This window comes from Thamnophis elegans, chromosome Z, assembly GCF_009769535.1.
Source record: "Thamnophis elegans isolate rThaEle1 chromosome Z, rThaEle1.pri, whole genome shotgun sequence".
Taxonomy (NCBI): Eukaryota; Metazoa; Chordata; class Lepidosauria; order Squamata; family Colubridae; genus Thamnophis; species Thamnophis elegans.
In genome coordinates, this window is record NC_045558.1 from 118842159 (window position 1) to 118861766 (window position 19608).

Sequence of the window (19608 nt, forward strand, 5' to 3'; positions counted from 1 at the left end):
CATAAAGTGGTCTCTTATCTCGGGATCTTGAAGGCTGTGAATATTCAGTCATTTTGGAGCTGGTTTATGCATTCTGTTTTGGAATTTAAGATGGAATTTGGCAGCCACTAAGGCATGATCGGTTGCAACATCGAGTCCCCAAAAGGACCTGCAGTCAGTAACTGATTTGCTCCATTTCTGCTTGATTAAAATATAGTCTATTTGGTTTCTAGTTGCTCCGTCAGGGCTTACCCACGTTTGAAGATGCCGCTTCTTATGGCAAAAGAACGTGTTAGTAAGCATGAGCCCGTGGTGACTTGCTAGCTCAATGAGACGTTCGCCATTTTGACAGGTGTTGGTATGTGGAGTGTAACAGCCAGTTATTTTACCTTGTCTTCTGCTTCCACCAACTTGGGTGTTAAAGTCACCCGCTACGATCAGGAAATCCTTTCTGGGAATTAGTGATAATTTGTCTTCCAGCTGATGATAGAATTCTTCAATTGTCGCCTGATCATTAGCATTGTAGGTGCATAGACCGATAATAATGATACATTGAATGGACGGCTTTTGATACGAAGGTAGGCTAATCATGGATTTATCGGCTTCCAGGCTATGACTGCTTTTGCGGCTTTTTGACTGAGGGCAAAGCCGACACCAGCGGGCCCAGAACCGTTTGTTGGGCCGCTATAGAATAGTTGTATAGATCCCTTTTTGTGTGGGACTGATATTGTAGCAGTTCCATCGTTTGGCATTCTCAATTCTGACACACAACATATATCAACGTCTCTATCGTAAATACTTTTAGCGAGAAGGGTCTGCTTCCCTGTTTGTAGCAATGTTTGCACATTGAGGCAACCAATATTGTTTAGCCCAAGAAAGGAATGGATACGGTGATCCATGGAAGCTGTTTCGGCTGGATATACCCAAGGGGACGCCAGTCCCAAGGGTCGACAGAGCCCGATTGGTGGGAACGGGGGGCACCACGTGAAGGCCGGGTTGTCGTTTGATAGTTGAGAGGCTTTGCAACAGGCGTTGAAATGTATATTTTGCGCATCAACTATCCTTGCCCGCCATGATTTTAGTCAGTAGAGTTTTAATATAACAATTTGTATTACATTTATTGGTGTCCATATAGTTTTTTTAAAAGAATATTTCAAGCCAGCCAATATTTACTGATGACTAACCAGGTAAAATGTTTGAAATTGTATTTGATTTTTCTTCAGGTTAAATAAAAGCATTGTAGAAGGTGTCCAGAACCTTGTTGAGGCTAGGGAAATATTTAGTTTTTGGCTTAGAGGAATATTTATTCATTTATTTATAAGGGATTATGTCTGTCACATTGAAGTGATGGATAGATTTTCTATTTGACCAGTGTGAAAGGGGGGAAAATTAATAGATTTAAGATTGGTAGAACAAAAGGCATTCTTACTTACCTGTATCAAGTTACAGCAAGATCCACAGGAAGAAAATAAAAAATAATTTGAATATTTATAGGTTATGCTCAAATAGCTATGTCCTTTTAAATTAGTGAGTAGAATTTAATGCTCCCAAGTTAATCTTTCACTATGAGCCAATGAAAAAGATTTGTGTTGGGTTTTTTTTTTTAAATCACAACTGGGAACAAACTGTGGGGAGTGTGGAGGAAAAATTAGATTAGCCGAACGAGACACGAAGAATGGACATTGTATTATACAGAGAGAGCAATGTTGGTTTATGATAGCCTAAATTAGAAGAGAATTATGACTAACAATTTCAATAAAAGGTATACAGTTTTGTGAGCTGCAGCAAATTTCATCAAAAGTGACAAAGAATAGAGGATTTGAGGATTCACTCAGACCCACGAAGTTTATGATAAATATATCCTGATAAAGTTTAAATTGATGGTCATGAATAGAAGCGACAATGATAGAAGAATGCTGGGGAAAAAGGTAAGGATTATGGATATGGGGCTTGTGTGTGTGCATGTATGTGTTGATGTACATGTGCTATGGTGGAGAGATGGTGGACATTAGAATAAACTTAGTAGACATTTCAAGATTTCAAAAAGGGGAAAGGAAAGGAATACAAAGAATGGGATGGTTCAGATTTCCTGGTTAAGGGCCCATGGAACGCTAAGGATTCATTATTAGATTCTGAAAAGAAGAACTAAGGCATTTAAAACACCCAGCTATTTCCCCACTTTTGATGACCTTCTCCTCCCCTTCAGAACCAAATTTCCCTTTCCACTGGAGTGGAAGCCACAAGATGTAATTCCCCAAGGTCACCAATTGGGCAGAAAAGCAGAGGTGGTACTCAGCCGGTTCGCCCAAACTGGTAGTGGAAATCACAGGTGGGCCCGTCCTCCCACCCACCCCTCTCCCGGCTATATGCTGTCCTATTTAGGCACGTTTTCAAGCCACACATATTCATGCAAGCTGCATGCGTGATCAAAGCATGTGCTCGCATTTGCGAACCGGTAGGGAAAGTAAGCAAATACCATCCCTGCAGACAAGCTGCTGTAGTGTCGCCTGGCCAGAGACAAGGAACATCTGTGGTATTAAGCAAGAGAAGAAAGCCAAGCTCTTGCTTGAAGCCATTTTGGTGAAAGATAAAGACAAGATAATGGCAATAGAGAAGGCCAGGAGAGTTGGGACAAGAAGCTGAATGAGGAACATTGCCCATGGCCTTTTCCAAAAAATGACTTCTCAGGGGGTGAAAGATTACAAGGTTGTTTTTTTTACTCTCTTCCAAAATAAGAGCAGCTCCAAAACACACACACACACACATACACACACCAATTACTATTTGTATAATGGTATGGTCCTGCAATCTTACTGATACAGCATGGGTTGCACAGGTAAACCCACCAGTGGCTGGCCAGGTTAGGTGGTCTTAATAGAATGGACCTTATAGATTCATTTTAGTTTGGCCTTTTACTCCAGTGCCCTGGAGTCCCAAAGTTGACTTTTAACTTCCTCATATTACAAATAGGGCTGAACAATGTGGCAAGACTCTGTAAAGGAGGGGCACAGGAAGCCAGACGTGGGGGAGAGATAGAACAGAGAAGTTGCAGAAAACTGTTGGTATGAATATCTGTTTTTGTATTTTTTCAAGATGTACTTCCCTTTTCTGAACAGGGGTTTTTACGTTTTGTATGAATACGCCTCTTTAAACGCCCTCTGATTGACGAAGTTTGATTAAAGGTATAAAATCACTGCCCTGGGCGTAGCCAGGCCAGTTCAGATGTTGGTGTGTGAACACGCTGAACTCGATGCATCCAATAAACCTGTTTCTCTCACCTTCGTGGTATCAAGTCCTGGTCTTTCGTAAGTAGATTACTAACCTCAATCTGCTGCAACATTTTTGGCGAGCCAGCCAGGAGTTGAGGGGTCTTTGGGACCCTCTGGAGCGTCCACCCCGGTGTCAGAGCTCATCTTGTCAAGAGGAACCTTCCTGGCGCCAACGGACCCGTTTGATCCGAGGGACTTCCCAGCGACAGAGGGCTCTGGCAGCAGCGTTTGGCGATTCCAAGAACCACCAGAGAAGGACCAGAGACCAGGCATCTAAAAGGCATCTAAAAGGCTGGCCAGCATCGCAGGAGGGAAGCCAAGTACATGAGGCAAGTACTGTGGGAACCCTATTTAGACCCGGACTCCTTGTTGAGCCGGAGGTGAGGCCTGATCTCCCTCACTAGGTGAAAGGTTTTGGGGAGGATTGTCTAGTGTTTATGTGTGTGTGTGATTGAGGGGGGGCTACTGCATTTCCCTACGATAGCCGTGTCCATCCGGTATCCTGGGTCAGAAGCCTGTGTGGGGTGATTGCTAAATCCTTGTTGTCTGGTACCCTGGGAGGAGTTGGGGGGGCAGCAGTGTTCCCTTGACCCCTTACAATGTATGTTAAATCATTTTAAAGAAGGATATGTGACTCAGGACTATGGCATTGAGTGAAGCAGGCATGAGCTTAAAAAGTTTTGTGAATCTGAATGGCCCACTTTTGGTTTTGGGAGGCCCAACAAAGGCAATTTTTGACCCCAACATAACTTTGAATGTCCACAGATTAATGTTTGATCCTGATCAAACAGGATCCATATATTGACGTGTAGTACAATTTGTTGAGGAGACAGCTTGGCTAAAAAAACAAATGCAAAAGACCAACAGTGTATTCTTATGGCTGTTCGGGTTGCAAACCCCAAATGTCCCAAGCAGAGACCACCAATCCTAGCTAGTGCCCCAGAAGACTTGCCAGAACAGGAAGAGGATCACCACGACCCTCACCACGACCATGCCAAAGGGGGGCTACACCTAGTAGCTCAAGAGACTTGAGGGCATCAACAAGCCGAGCATCTGTGGAGTGGATAGAGTGAGGGCTGGACGGTGTGACCTCTATGATGTCAGAAGAAAATCCTGTCAGAGGGACAGGGGATGGGGACCCTCTGAGCTCACCAGAATTTTGGGAGAAGAAGGAAGAGGAGATAGAGCAGTCTGAAGAGAGGGAGAAGATTAGAATTGCAGTGTCTAACATTCTAAAACCTGATGTTCCTGCTCACACCAATCTGGCTGACTTTACTGAGCAACGCTTCCCTTCAAGGGACTCGAGATGGAGCCCCTATGACCCCCACCAGTTGACTCTGCTACGTAATCATCAACAGTTAATTGTAAGGGCTGTCCGGCTGGGAGGAAAGCCAGCCACTAAAATGTCTAAACTCTGCCGAAAGCCCCGAGGTTTTTATTTATGGTAACCACTAACCTTCCTGAAAATGCTCGGATGCTAGCTATGGCCTTTATTTCTCAGTCATCTGACACAAGCTGTAGAAGCTGGAAGGGGCACTGGGGAAGCCCCTCAATGAGCTTATGGAAGTAGCTAGAAAAACTCTCGTCAATAGAGACTTGTTGGAGGAAAAGAAAAAAAAATCAAAAGATGCAGAAAAAAAGCAGAAGTGCTCACGGCAGCAATTAGGGAGGGGAACAGGGCCCCACCCTTGGGACGGAACCGATGTGCCATCTGTTACGAACATGGCCACTGGGGAGGGGAGTGCCTCAACTGGGACTGGGCTCCACCCCCTGAGGAAAGGGAAGATGACCACCCTAGGATGCCAAGGGATCCCCCCCACCAAGCTGCCCCAGGAGACCTGAATCTTACAGGAGGGCCTTCAATGGCATGCAGAGGAAAATGGTTTTCAGTCATTGATTCAAAGGATGTTTTCTTTGCAATCCCCATCAATCAAAAAAAAAGTCAGCATTCGTTTGCCTTCAAATGCCCAGTCACAGGCAGAAAGCAGCAATATGCTTGGACACGCTTGCATCAAGGCTTTGAAAAAACTCCCCCACCTTATTTGGAGCTGCATTAGCCATGGATTTGAAACTTTTAGACATTGCCCCACCTGATGTGGTTTTGCAAGATGTAACTGACTTGTTGGTCACAGGCCAGATGGAGGAAACCTGTCATGCCACTGCAGCAGCCCTACTGCTCCTACTATGAGGCCTCTCGGACCAAAGCCCAATTAGTCCAATTGGAAGTTAAATATTTGGGCTACAACATCCAGCAGGGACAAAGAACTTTGGGCCATGAGAGGAAGGAAGCCATTTGCCAATTGCCGGCCCCACGAAATAGTTCAGTTCAGTTCAGTTCAGTTTATTTATAGGCCGCCCTTTTCCCTGAGGGGACTCAGGGCGGCTAACAACTTGTATGGGAGGGGAAGACATACAATAACATAAAAACACAATATATAATTAAAACCAAGCAACATTCATACAACATTCGGGTGGGGGCGGACTATAGTCTTACCCCCAGGCCTGGCGGGATAGCCAGATCTTGAGGGCTGTGCGGAAGGTCTGAAGGGTGGTGAGGGTACGAATCTCCACGGGGAGATCGTTCCAGAGGGTCGGAGCTGCTACTGAAAAGGCTCTCCTCCGCGTAGTTGCCAGCCGGCACTGGCTGGCAGATGGCACTCGGAGGAGGCCTAATCTATGCGATCTTATGGGTCGAGAGGAGGTGATTGGCAGGAGGCGGTCTCCCAAGTACGCAGATCCACTACCATGAAGGGCTTTGTAGGTAGTAAGAAGCACCTTGAAGCGCACACGGAGATCAACAGGTAGCCAGTGCAGCTCGCGGAGGATAGGTGTTATGTGGGCGAACCGAGGTGCACCCACAATCACTCGCGCGGCCGCATTCTGGACTAGCTGAAGCCGCCGGATGCTCTTCAAGGGCAGCCCCATGTAGAGCACATTGCAGTATTCCAGCCTAGAGGTCACGAGGGCGCGAGTGACTGTTGTGAGAGCCTCCCGGTTCAGGTAGGGTCGCAACTGGCGCACCAGGCAAACCTGGGCAAATGCTCCCCTGGTCACAGCCGACAGGTGGTGATCAAAGGTCAGCTGTGGATCCAGGAGGACTCCAGAAATAGGAAGGAATTAAGGAGCTTTTGGGGGGCAGCAGAATTTTGTCGCATTTGGATTCTCAATTTAGCATTGTTAGCAAAGCCACTCTATGAAGCTACCAAGGGGACCGGAAAAGGAGCCCTTGAGGTGGGAGGAAGAGGAACAGAACAGCTTTTTGGAATTGAAGCATGCTGTGACTCAGGCTCCTAGTTTCTGACTTGACAGCCTTTTCAGTTGTTTGTGGACACTAAGCAGAATATGGCCATTGGGATACTGACCCAACAGTTGGGAACATGGTATCGTCCAGTTGCATATTTGTCCAAACAGCTGGATCAGGTGGCCAAAGGGTGGCCAGCCTGTCTCAAGGCTGTGACAGGAACTGCCCTACTTACCCAGGAAGCCAATAAGCTCACCTTTGGACAGCAATTAAATATCTACACCCCCCATGCTCTTCGGGCTGTCCTAGACCAGAAAGGTCATTTGTGGCTTACCAATCCACGAATGTTGAAATATCAGGGGTTTATTACACATAACCCCCTCATCAAGCTTGTCCAGTCATATGTTTTGAATCCAGCAACCCTGTTGCCTGAACCAGACTCTGAAATTACTCATGATTGTTTGCAAACCATTGAAGAAACCTATGCCAGTCACCCAGATTTGAAGGATAAACCCCCATCGCACAAAGATGCAACTCTTTGTACAGATGGAACCAGCTTTCTACATGAGGGCGTGCAAAAAGCAGCTTATGCTGTAGTCACCCTTGATGATGTGTGGGAAGCCATGCCCCTACCACCAGAAACCAGTGCCCACCTGGCAGAACTACATGCCCTCACAAGGCTTTGGAATTGACATGAGATCTACGAGTCAACATTTACACAGACTCCAAATAGGCCTTCCTAACCGTCCAAGACCATGGAGCTTTAGGAAAAAGCTCTTCACAGGAAGAAGGCCTCATCACAGCTGGAGGAAAGGACATCATATATGACCCCAAATTATGCGTTTGTTGGACAGTGTGTGGGCCCCCAAACAAGTTGCCATTATGCATGTATAGTGTCATCAGAAAGGGGTTTCAACAACTGAAAAAGGAAACAACAAAGCTGATCAAGTTGCCAGAGCAGCAGCCTTGGATCCCCCTTCTTTACAGGCCACATGCCTTACTCTGTGGACCCCGGCACAGGAAGAACAACCCCCATCGTATAGTCACTCAGGAACCCAGCAAGCTGAAGCAATAGGGGTGGAACTACTATATGGGTGGTAGGTTCTGCCGGACACAAAGGTGTTTGTTTCCCAGCAGTTGGCATGGGATGCTGTCTCCTCCCTGCATAAGCATTTGCACTTAGGAAAGCCAGGTGATTTCAAGTGGAACATTAAGGTAAGAATCACAAAATCAGAAGGACACTAATGAATTGCGTTAAAAGTTTATGTCTTGTAATCAATGTGTTAATTATCAGATTCATTTTGTTGATTTTACAAATGAAATGTTTTAAAAGGCTTTGGTGTCCTCATTTTCTGCCATTCAGGGTGACACAATTTAGCATCTGGGACAAGCCACATTATTTTACTTACTCTTTACTAATAAGGGTCAAGGGCTATTCCCAGCCAACACAAACCAATTGTACACCTGTTTATGGACAGCATCATGAGCTTTCAGTTCTCTAAGTGGATATTATTTAACGTTGAGTTCACAGTTTATGCTAAACCAGGGATGTCAAATTCAATTTGGAACGAGCTCCCCGTGGAGATTCAGACCCTCGCCACCCTTCAGGCCTTCCGGACAGTCGTTAAGACCTGGCTGTCCCAGCAAGCCTGGGGTTGAGTCGTCCCCCCCCACTACTCAAATTTGCTGTGCTTGCTGTGTTTTTTAAATTGTTGTATCACTGTCCTGTTTGTCTTACTTGCTGTATTTGTTTTCCCCTTCCCCTGGTTTTTGTTCAGCTGCCCTGAGTCCCTTTGGGGAATAGGGCGGCTTACAAATCGAATAAATACCAAATACCAAATACCAATTTCATTGAGGGCCACATCATGATTGTGTTTGACCTTGGGGAGTTGGGGTGGGTGTGGCCAGCTCGATCTCACTCATGTTCGGGGTGCCTATGGTGGCCCAAGCACTCTGCCAGCAAAAACGGGTTCTCAAGCTCTGTTTTCAGGTGCAACAGCTTCCTGCAACCTGCTGCCAATGAAAATGGAGCTTGGGAGGGCCACCCGAGCTCCTTTTTCACTCGCAGAGGCACCGTGGGCTGGTCCTTTGCTGTTTCCAGGGCAGCCCTGTAGACTAAATCTAAGTACCCCATGGACTGGATCCGGCTCAGGGGCCTTGAGTTTGACATCCCTGCGCTAAACCTTCATATGGTGGGCAAACATGTTGTTAAAAATTAGCCATCATAGTTTAACAGAATAACAGAGTTGGAAAGGAAACTATACTATGTCAGACAAATTGTTGTCCAATCTCTCCTTAAAAACTTCCAGTATCCACTATGGTTTATGGCAGGGGTGAACAACTTATGGTTGATATCATATGCAAACCCCTCACATTGCAAGAATACATACACTAAATTCAACAGCAACTGACAAATGTTTAACAAAAAAATGACCTTTTTCCCCTTTCAAAAAAAATAAGAATAAAAGGGAAGACAAAGGCAAATCAATCCCTTTTTCAGCTTAAAAAAATTAATCAATCTTGTGTCAAAACATGCTGGTGAAATTTGACCATCTTTTACTGTTAAATTTAGCAACTTTCTAACTATTGAAAGAAGGTAGGTTGAAGGATTTGTAAATACAATAAATACTTTGCCTTCCAGAAGCTTCTCTTTCCCATTTCCACCCTTAAATACCTTGAAATTGTCTCAAGTGGGCTGAAAAATATTAGTCCTACCTCTCCCTGTGGACACCATCAAAGTTGTTGTTCGGATGAACCAGTCATCAGTTCTTGAAACTGGAAATGTTGCCCATCTCTGATGTAGATCCTAACAATCTGCATGAGCTTTATTCAATAAACCGGGATGAAAAGCTAACAAGGTTAAAACTGTTTTAAACATAATATAGTTCCACAAGTTCATTTCTCTTTTTGTTTTAAGCAAATATTACATTTGAACAAATGGATATTTGTTAGGAGTAAATCCCGTCAACATTAGCAGGTCTTACTTTTGAATAAATAAATGTAAACCTGAATTATCAAGAGTGTCAGTGTGCTGTCACACCTGGATATTGAATTTAATTTACTTTCTCTTTAGGATTCTCTCTTTTGTAACAATTAAACATCAAGGAAGAGGAACTTCCGGTCAATTCTCCCTCTTATATTTCTTCTACATTTTGGAGTTCTTTGCTTTGTCCGTAATTTTTCATCTACCTGGGAAGATCTCTCACTACTACTCATCCAGCAAAAACACAATTAATTCCTTGATAGAACAAATTCTATTCCAAAACATTATCCCTAATTCTAGTTTGTCCTCTGAGGCTATTGAGGCTGGAATATGGACGGTGAACTCCCAAGGGCGTCTCGGGAACCAGATGGGGCAATATGCCACCCTTTATGCCTTAGCCAAGCTCAATGGATATCAAGCCTGCATCCATCCAGAAATGCATTCGGCTTTATCACCAGTCTTCAAGATCACTTTGCCTGTAATCTCTGCTAAGGTGTTTAGGAAGATCCAATGGAGGAATGTTCACTTGCATGATTGGATGTCAGAGGACTATCGTCACATCCAAGGGAAATACGTCCAATTGACGGGCTACCCTTGTTCTTACACCTTTTATCACCACATCCGCCAGGAAATACTAAAGCAATTCACTTTCCATGACCACATCAAGGAGGAGGCCAACCACTACCTGCAACTCTTGCGGGGAGAACGCCAGAATGTGACGTATGTTGGAGTGCATGTCCGTAGAGGGGATTATGTGAGGGTAATGCCCAAAACCTGGAAAGGTGTGGTGGCTGACAAAGGTTACTTGGAGAAAGCCATGGACTACTTCAGAAAGAAGTACCTCAATCCCATCTTTGTGGTCACCAGCAATGGGATGGAGTGGTGCAAGAAGAACATTAATGCCTCCAGAGGGGATGTTTACTTTGCTGGGGATGGGAAAGAAGCCTCCCCAGGAAGGGATTTTGCTTTCCTTACTCATTGCAACCACACAATCATGACCATTGGGACTTTCGGCATCTGGGCTGCCTACCTAGCAGGTGGAGAGGCTGTATATTTAGCCAATTATACCTTACCAGACTCTCCGTTTCTCAAGGTCTTCAAACCCTCTGCAGCCTTCTTACCTGAGTGGATTGCGATCCCAGCCAATCTTTCTCTATTGCTGCCCAAATAATCTGTAAATCCTAAAATCCATAATTATCTGTCCACTCATAAGGTCAAGTAGAGCAGGCATGCTCCAGATCCTTTCCTGGAATATTGCCACTTAAGGGTTCGCATTTAGTCATGCCGGCCACATGACCACGGAGACGTCTTCGGAGAGCGCTGGATCTTTGGCTTTCAAACGAAGATAAGCACCACCTCCTAGAGTTGGGAACAACTAGCACATATGTGCAAGGAAAACCTTTACCTTTACCTTACAGTATATAAATTATTATTTATTATTGAAAAGTGAAGATGTAATTTTCCATTATCTTATCCCTTGACTTTGGTGGTTATTGGTTGGAATAAAGGTTTCAGAATTGATCTCTGTTCTCAGCTTTCTTCATCCCACTGAATCATCAAACGTTGGTAATCTCATTTATTTGGAGATTATTTTCAATACCTGAACTAAATGCTTCAAAATATATACAGATAAAATCGGCAACAGTTTTCACCCACTCACACAAAAAGATATGATAGAACAATCTTTTTATACCTACTCCCCCCCCACTTTTGTATCTCTGTTAGTAGTAAAATTTTCTAACTGCCCACCGGTTCCACAGTAAATGGTAATTTATAAAGTAGGGAAGTAACTTTATTTTATAAAATTTATAAAGCAGAATTACAGCAAACCCCTACCACCCACCATGGAAGCTGGAACGCCACTAGTGGGCGGTAGGGACCAGGTTGACTACCACTGTGATAGAATTTTAAAGTAGCTGATAAATTTTGTTTCTTCTTTCTTCTTCTTAAATCAAGTTTCACACAGCTATTATTTGGAACAAGTAAATAGCAATAGCACTTACACTTATATCACGATCCACAGTGCTTTACAGCCCTCTCAAAGTGGTTTACAGAGGCATCATATATTGCCCCCAACAATCTGGGTTGCCTCCTTTTACTGATGAATTAGTTTTAAAAACTGTTGTATATCTTGAAGATGATATTTGACTTATGCCAAAGTGCTTCTTGACATTTTATTAAGCATTTCAAATTTGTTCCATTTATTCTGTTTCTATTGCTATTTCTGAAGTAACATACCTTAGAGATTTTGGAGAACTGAAAATGAGGCTTTTATAAAACATTAGAGGGATTGGGTTGTTGGAAGAAATGGAATTGAATTGAATTTATTATATTTCTATGCTGCCCTTTTCCCCGAAGGGGACTCAGGGCAGCTCACAACCCAAGTCGGGGGGGGCGGGTACAAATAAAGAAAAAAAGACGGACAAAACAATACCACAATTTAAAAACACACAACAACTATACCATTCGAGGGGGGACAAAAGCTCATTAGCCCCAGGCCTGTCGGAACAGGCAGGTTTTAAGGGCTTTGCGGAAGGCCTGGAGGGTGGTGAGGGTTCGAATCTCCACGGGGAGCTCGTTCCAGAGGGCCGGAGCAGCTACAGAGAAGGCCCTCCTCCGGGTGGTCGCCAGTCAGCATTGGCCAGTGGATGGAATTCGGAGGAGGCCTAATCTGTGGGATCTAATCGGTCTATTGGAGGTAATATCCATCTAGGTTCAGTTCCAAGTGGGAAGAAAGAAAACGGAAACATGGAGACTGCCTGGAAAGATGGTTTAATGGTGGACAGAACCACATGGCTTGAGATCCTGGGCAAAATAAAAGCACATGGGTGGGAGAGAGAAAGATTTATACACTCTTTTGGGTCCCACCATGGAGCTTCCTGTTCCTATGTACGAAATGTATTCTGATTGGTTGTCAGACTCCCATGGGACTGTGCAGGGGTAACTTTGTAAAGTTTTGAGTCCCAAGCTTGGTTGAATCTTGCTGGGTGACGTAATCTCCCCAGGTGCCATGTAGTGAGTTCTATTGCTAGATGGGTAAAGGGCAATGGTGGGATTCACTTACCTTCCCTATCAGTTTACAAATGTGAGAGAGTGCTCGCTCGCTTCACTCACATGCACTGCATCTGCGCATGTGCAATGTTCGTGCATTATGTTGGGGTGGGTGGATGGAGTTTCTCGCAGCCACTGCTACCGGTTCACCTGAACTGGAGAGAAACAGCTGAATACCACCTCTGGTAGAGAGCTAATATTACCTTTGTTGGATCTTAAGAGGGCATTTGCTTATGAACAGACCTAGCTATCTCTGTATCTCTTAAATGCTCACATCTGCTGTGGGCTAGTGTGGAGGGTGGGGGCCTCATTAAGAGTGAGTCTGTTCCTGCCTAAAAAAAACATATTTCTCCATTTCTCATCCAGGGAAATATAATATTCTGGCAGTTGAGTTCCCCAGGCTTATAGTTCTGGGGGATTTCAATTTGCCATCGCTCGGTGAACGCTCTGATGGGGCGCAGGAGTTCATGGCTTCCATGACAGCCATGGGCTTGACCCAAGTAATTCGGGGCCCAACCCATGCAGCGGGTCACATGCTCGACCTCGTATTCCTCTCGGAGCAGTGGATGTGTGATCTTGGTCTGAGGGGTAATGAGATCATACCCCTGTCGTGGTCAGACCACTGCCTACTGAGGCTTGACTTCCGGAGGCCAAACCCCCACCGTAGGGAGGAGGAACCGACCAGGTGGTTCCGCCCCAGGCGACTTATGGACCCGTTGAGGTTCCAGACGGAGCTTGGGGTTATTCCTGATACTCTCGCCCACAGTTCGGCGGAGACGCTGGCTGCCGCCTGGTATTCGGCGGCGTCGGAGTCTCTTGACCGGATTGCGCCACTACGGCCCCTCCGGGTCAGTGGATCCCGGAGGCCTCCTTGGTTTACCGAGGAGCTCCGGGAGAAGAAACGCCGGAGGAGATGCCTAGAGCACCTGTGGAGGTCCGATAAGTCCGAATCGAACCGAGCACTTTTAACTACCTGCACCAAGGACTATGTCCGAGCACTAAGAACTGCAAAAAGATCATACATCTCTGCCTTGGTTGCGTCCGCCGAGTCACGCCCAGCCGCCCTGTTTAGGATAACCCGCTCCCTCCTCAATAGGAGGGATGCGGGAGACCCCTTGCAGGGTAGAGCTGAGGACTATGCTCAATTCTTGGCGGACAAAGTAGCTCGGTTTCGATCGGACTTGGACTCCACCGCAGTAGATCCAGCCGAGACACAGGAGGACCACTTGCCACACCATCTCTGGGTTGAGTTCCAGGATGTTGCCTCTGGGGATGTGGACAAGGCCATTCGAGCTGTAAGTGCCTCCACTTGTATTCTGGACCCGTGTCCCTCCTGGCTGGTTGCCAACAGCAGGGAGGTGACACATGGCTGGATCCAGGCGGTTGTGACCGCCTCCCTTCGGGAGGGGCACTTCCCCGCCGTACTTAAAACGGCGGTGGTGAGACCCCTCCTGAAGAAACCATCTTTAGATCCAGCCATTCTAAACAACTTTCGTCCTGTCTCCAACCTCCCCTTTATCGGGAAGGTTGTTGAGAAGGTGGTGGCCTTCCAGCTTCAACGGGCCTTGGAGGAAGCTAGTTATCTTGACCCCTTCCAGTCCGGCTTCAGACCTGGTTACAGCACAGAAACCGCTTTGGTCGCATTGACTGATGATCTCTGGAGGGCCAGAGATGGAGGCTATGCGTCCATCCTGGTTCTCCTTGACCTCTCAGCGGCTTTCGATACCATCGACCATGGTATCCTTCTGCGATGTCTGCGGGAGGTGGGAGTGGGAGGCACTGTTTTACGGTGGTTCTCCTCCTACCTCTCGGACAGGTCGCAGTCGGTGTTGGTCGGGGGGCAGAGATCGTCCCTGAGGCCCCTAACATGTGGGGTGCCGCAGGGTTCGGTCTTATCCCCCCTACTATTTAACATATACATGAAACCGCTGGGCGAGATCATTCGGAGGCACGGGATAAAATACCACCAATATGCGGACGATACGCAACTGTATCTGTCCGCCCCGTGCCAACTCAATGAAGCGGTGGACATGATGAACCAGGGTCTGGAGGCCGTTAGGAACTGGATGAGTGCTAACAAACTGGTACTCAACCCGGACAAGACCGAGTGGCTGTTGTGCTTCCCTCCCAATAATTTGGCTAATACACCAACGCTTAGGCTGGGGGGTCAAATTTTATACCCCTCAGATAGGGTCCGCAACTTAGGAGTCCTCCTGGACCCACAGCTGACTTTTGACCACCAGCTGTCAGCTGTGACCAGGGGGGCATTTGCCCAGGTTCGCCTGGTCCGCCAGTTGCGGCCCTACCTAGACCGGGAGGCTCTCACAACAGTCACTCGAGCCCTTGTGATCTCTAGGCTGGAATACTGCAATGGGCTCTACATGGGGTTGCCCTTGAAGTGCATCCGGCGGCTACAGCTAGTCCAGAATGCAGCCGCGCGAGTGATAGTGGGCACACCGCGGTTCGCCCACGTTACACCCGTCCTCCGCGAGCTGCACTGGCTACCTGTTGGTCTCCGGGTGCGCTTCAGGGTACTGATGACCATCTTTAAAGCACTCCATGGTAGTGGATCTGGGTACTTGAGAGACCGCCTTCTGCCGATTACCTCCCTAAATCGACCAATTAGATCGCACAGACTGGGCCTCCTCCGAATTCCATCTGCCAGTCAATGCCGACTGGCAACCACACGGAGGAGAGCCTTTTCTGTTGCAGCTCCGACCCTGTGGAACGACCTCCCCGTTGAGATCCGTACCCTCACCACTATCCAGACCTTCCGCGCAGCCCTCAAGATCTGGCTCTCCCAGCAGGCCTGGGGATAGGTTCCCAATTTACCCGCCCGAGTGTTTGATTGCTGAATGAAAGTTGTGTTTTTTACTATTTTTTCTTTGTTCACATACTGTTCTGTTTTTGACACTGCACCCCCCTCCCTTGTGGTTGTAAGCCGCCCTGAGTCCCCTCAGGGAAAAGGGCGGCATATAAATCCCAATAAAACTCAAAAAAACTCAAACTCAAAACTTTAATACTTCCTAGAATTTTTCATTTTCCTAGGAGAGGAGTGAGTGCTAACTTCCCACAGGGTGATACTAATTAATTCCCTGAGGAACCTCAAGCGAATGTGAAATTATTCAGCTTTGATCTTAAAAATAAAAGGAACAAAACATTTTGTGCAATATGTGGTATTACATATTTGTTGGACATCTCTGAAAACATTTAATTAACTTTAAGGCTAGGTTGCCATTTCCTTCTTGTGAGAGATGCAGTTTAAACAAGTTTGTATGATGCTGTAAATTTTCATCATGAGTTGAAATTCACATAACTTCTCTTGGACACCTCATGCAAGTCAAGGATTGATGTAATTTATTATTTCTTCATTCCTTTAGTTACTTCAAAAACATTGTAATCTACTTGGGCACTATCTAATAAAATGAAATTCAATGGTGAAAAGAGTAAGGTTCTACATTTAGGCAACAAAAACGAAATGCACAGGTACAGTATAGGTGGTACTTTGCTCAACAGTAGTAACTGGGAAAGGGATCTTGGAGTCCTAGTGGACAACCATTTAAATATGAGCCAGCAGTGTGCAGCAGCTGCCAAAAAAGTCAACACAGTTCTAGGCTGCATAAACAGAGGGATAGAATCAAGATCACGTGAAGTATTAATACCACTTTATAATGGCTTGGTAAGGCCACACCTGGAATACTGCATTCAGTTTTGGTCACCACGATGTAGAAAAGATGTGGAGACTCTAGAAAGAGTGCGAAGAAAAGCAACAAAGATGATTAAGGGACTGGAGACAAAAACATATGAAGAACAGTTGCAGGAACTGGGTATGTCTAGTTTAAGAGAAAGAAGGACTAGGGGAGACATGATAGCAGTATTCCAATATCTCAGATATGCCACAAAGAAGAGGGAGTCAAACTATTCTCCAAGGCACCTGAGGGTAGAACAAGAAGCAATGGGTGGAAACTAATCAAGGAGAGAAGCAACTTAGAACTGAGGAGAAATTTCCTGACAGTTAGAACAATTAATCAGTGGAACAGCTTGCCTCCAGAAGTTGTGAATGCTCCAACACTGGAAGTCTTTAAGAAGATGTTGGCTTATATTTCTAGATGCCGAGAAAGCCTTTGATCGAGTGAATTGGCAATTTTTAATTAAAACAATGCAAAAGATGCAAATTGGTGAGTATTTCCTACAATCAATCAAAGCAATATATCAGGAACAAACAGCACAAATTATAGTCAATGGAAGTTTAACAGAACCATTTAAAATTGAGAAAGGTACAAGACAGGGTTGCCCCCTATCTCCATTATTGTTTATTATAACCTTGGAATTATTGCTGAATAAAATATGGGGTCAGATGATTTACAGGGAATCAAGATCAGGCATCAAGAATATAGACTACGGGCATTTGCGGACGACTTGACTATAACTTTAATCCAACCAGGGAAATCAATCAAAGTTTTAATGAATATGATTAATCAATATGGCCAAGTATCTGGGTTTAAAATAAACCTAGAAAAAACAAAGATGCTAGTTAAAAATATGAACACTAATCAAAGGGAAGATTTAGAAAAAATAACAGGATGTGAAATAGTTAAAAAGGTTAAATATCTAGGAGTTTACATCTCAAATGAGAAACTATGTAAGTATAATTATGAGCTACTATAGCATAGTATATAGGCAGAGATGAAAAATTGGGAAAAACTACAATTATCTACACTGGGAAGAATAGCAGCAGTGAAAATGAATGTCTTGCCTAAGTTCCTATTTGTTTTTCAAATGATACCAATACTTTAAAAAGATGCAAATTTGCTTGAATGGCAGAAGGGTATTAACAAATTTGTATGGGCAGGGGAAAAGCCGAGAATAAAACTTAAAATAATGCAAGATGTATGTGAGAGAGGAGGCTTGAAAATGCCAAATTTAAAACTATACTACGAAGCAATAGTTTTATCAATAATCAGTGACTGGATCAATTCAACAGAGGATAGAATACTTACTATCGAAGGGCATGATTTGGTATATAGTTGGCATGCTTATCTGATATATGACAAGAAGGTGGATAAGAATTTTAAAAGTCATATTTTAAGGAATGCTCTATTGCGTGTCTGGAAAAAATATCAACACAAACTAAACGATAAGATACCTATGTGGGCAATTCCTAGACATGCAATAGAGAACATAAGTATAGCACAAAAACAGGATGTAACCACATATAGAAAACTTCTTACTATAGAAAGAGGTATATTACAGTTAAAACCCTTGAATGTACTAAAAGAGGAAAAGGCAATTCAAACATGGTTTCAGTATGGACAGTTACAGGCCAGATGGAAAAAAGATCAGAAAATTGGTGTTATGCAAAATGAGGACAATCTACTAAAACAAATTAGGAATCAAAGCCAAATGCATATAAAAAGGTTATATAATGTATTAATAGAAATGGATTCTGAAACAGAATTAGTTAAAGACTGTATGATAAAGTGGGCACAAAATTTTGAAGAACCAATAATGCTGGACACATGGGAAAAGATATGGGTAAGAAATGTAAAATTCACGCAAGCCCAAAATCTGAGAGAGAATTTTTATAAGATATTTTATAGATGGCATTTAGATCCTAAAAAACTGGCTTGCATGTATCTGAATTTACAACCTAAATGCTGGAGATGCGATTGTGTTGATGCTACATATTACCATATATGGTGGACTTGAAAAAGGTTAAAGCATTCTGGATAAAAACATGGTGGATTATGCAAAATATTTTTAAAAAGAGGATAAAGTTTACTCCTCAGTTATTCTTGTTAGGTATAACTACTGATTGTACTATTATAGAGACTAACTTGATTTTGTACTTAATAATGGCAACAAGACTGTTGGTGGCGCAATACTGGAAGAAGGAAGATTTGCCTACTATTCAAGAATGGACATTAAAAGTAACAAACTTAGCAGAGATGGCTAAAATATCAGCATATCTTAAGGATCACTCAGATGAGAAATATAAAATGGACTGGAGAAGATGGATTGATTATATTCAAAATAAATACGGGACTAAGAAATTCCAGATAGTTTATGACTAAAAAAGCGAGGAATGAGATAATCTGTTTAGAGTTAGCCTAACAAAAGAGGAGTTAAAACACAAATGAAAGATGATACTAACTTTCTTTTAGTTTATCCTAGAATAAGCTTGTTAAAGATTTATACCCTGTATTTGCTCTGCGAAGCCGGGGGGGGGGGGGGGAGAAGGTTGGGGGGGTTGGGTTTGGGCGGGGAGGGTGGGGGAGGGGAGGTAAATATTTGTAAAAGCTTTTTTAAAATTTTCACTAAAAAAGAAGATGTTGGATAGCCATTTGTCTGGAATGGTATAGAGTTTCCTGCCTAGGCAGGGGGTTTGGCTAGAAGACCTCCAAGGTCCCTTCCAACTCTGCTATCGTATTGTATTATTACTAGAAATTCCTAGTTACTGGAAATATTAATCAAAGAGGCTCCCCTCAGATACTACCATCAAAACAGGTCCTTTGGAGCAAGACCTGACAGTAGCTTATTAGCAGCAATACTCACATATCATGTTTTGCCTCAATGATTTGTTGAATAATCTGTAGTGGCTGGGAAACACTAAACCTTAAAACAGAAGTGCATAGTCTGAAATAACAATGGAGCATGCAGTCTAGTAAAATCTCATATGTAGCTTGTGAGAATCTAGAATCTAGCTCCTGTTTAGTTAATGGTTACTTTCTTCAATGCTTTATCTAAGACTGCTTTCAGGGATCAGCAGTTTTTTCACTTGGTTTGTTGAATGCCTGCTTTACAATGGATTTTATTGCACCAGGTTGTTCCTTTATGGTTTTTTAAGAAATTGCCTCTGGTGACTTTCCATGCTTGAGGACAGCATATAAAATTTCTAGTAACTGATGCAATATGATCATAACATCGTTGAGTACAACTAATGGTTACCTATGGAATTGTTTTGTGCCTTCTTTTTAATCCTGATTTTGTTTGTTTTGTTTTTCTTTATGACTCAAGAGTATGACTGACGTTTAACATCAGCTGGTATTTGACAGAGATTTTCCTACAAATTTGAGAGAGCTCCA

At 44.1% G+C, this 19608-nt stretch overlaps 1 protein-coding gene across 2 annotated transcripts; it reads left to right on the plus strand.

Moving 5' to 3' along the window:
• Window positions 1–1604: 1604 nt before the first annotated feature.
• Window positions 1605–10817, plus strand: LOC116520326 (galactoside 2-alpha-L-fucosyltransferase 2-like). 2 transcript variants are annotated; one of them, XR_004256766.1, is made up of 2 exons: window positions 1605–1907; window positions 3334–3506. XR_004256766.1 is itself a non-coding variant. In XM_032234479.1 (2 exons), the coding sequence occupies exons 1-2, from the start codon at window positions 1882–1884 to the stop codon at window positions 10641–10643; spliced, it is 1107 nt and encodes a 368-aa protein (XP_032090370.1). In that variant the 5' UTR covers window positions 1605–1881; the 3' UTR covers window positions 10644–10817. The 2 variants fall into 2 exon arrangements, 1 of the variants encoding a protein (XP_032090370.1); XM_032234479.1 differs by lacking the exon at window positions 3334–3506 and adding an exon at window positions 9563–10817.
• The last annotated feature ends 8791 nt before the right edge of the window (window positions 10818–19608 follow it).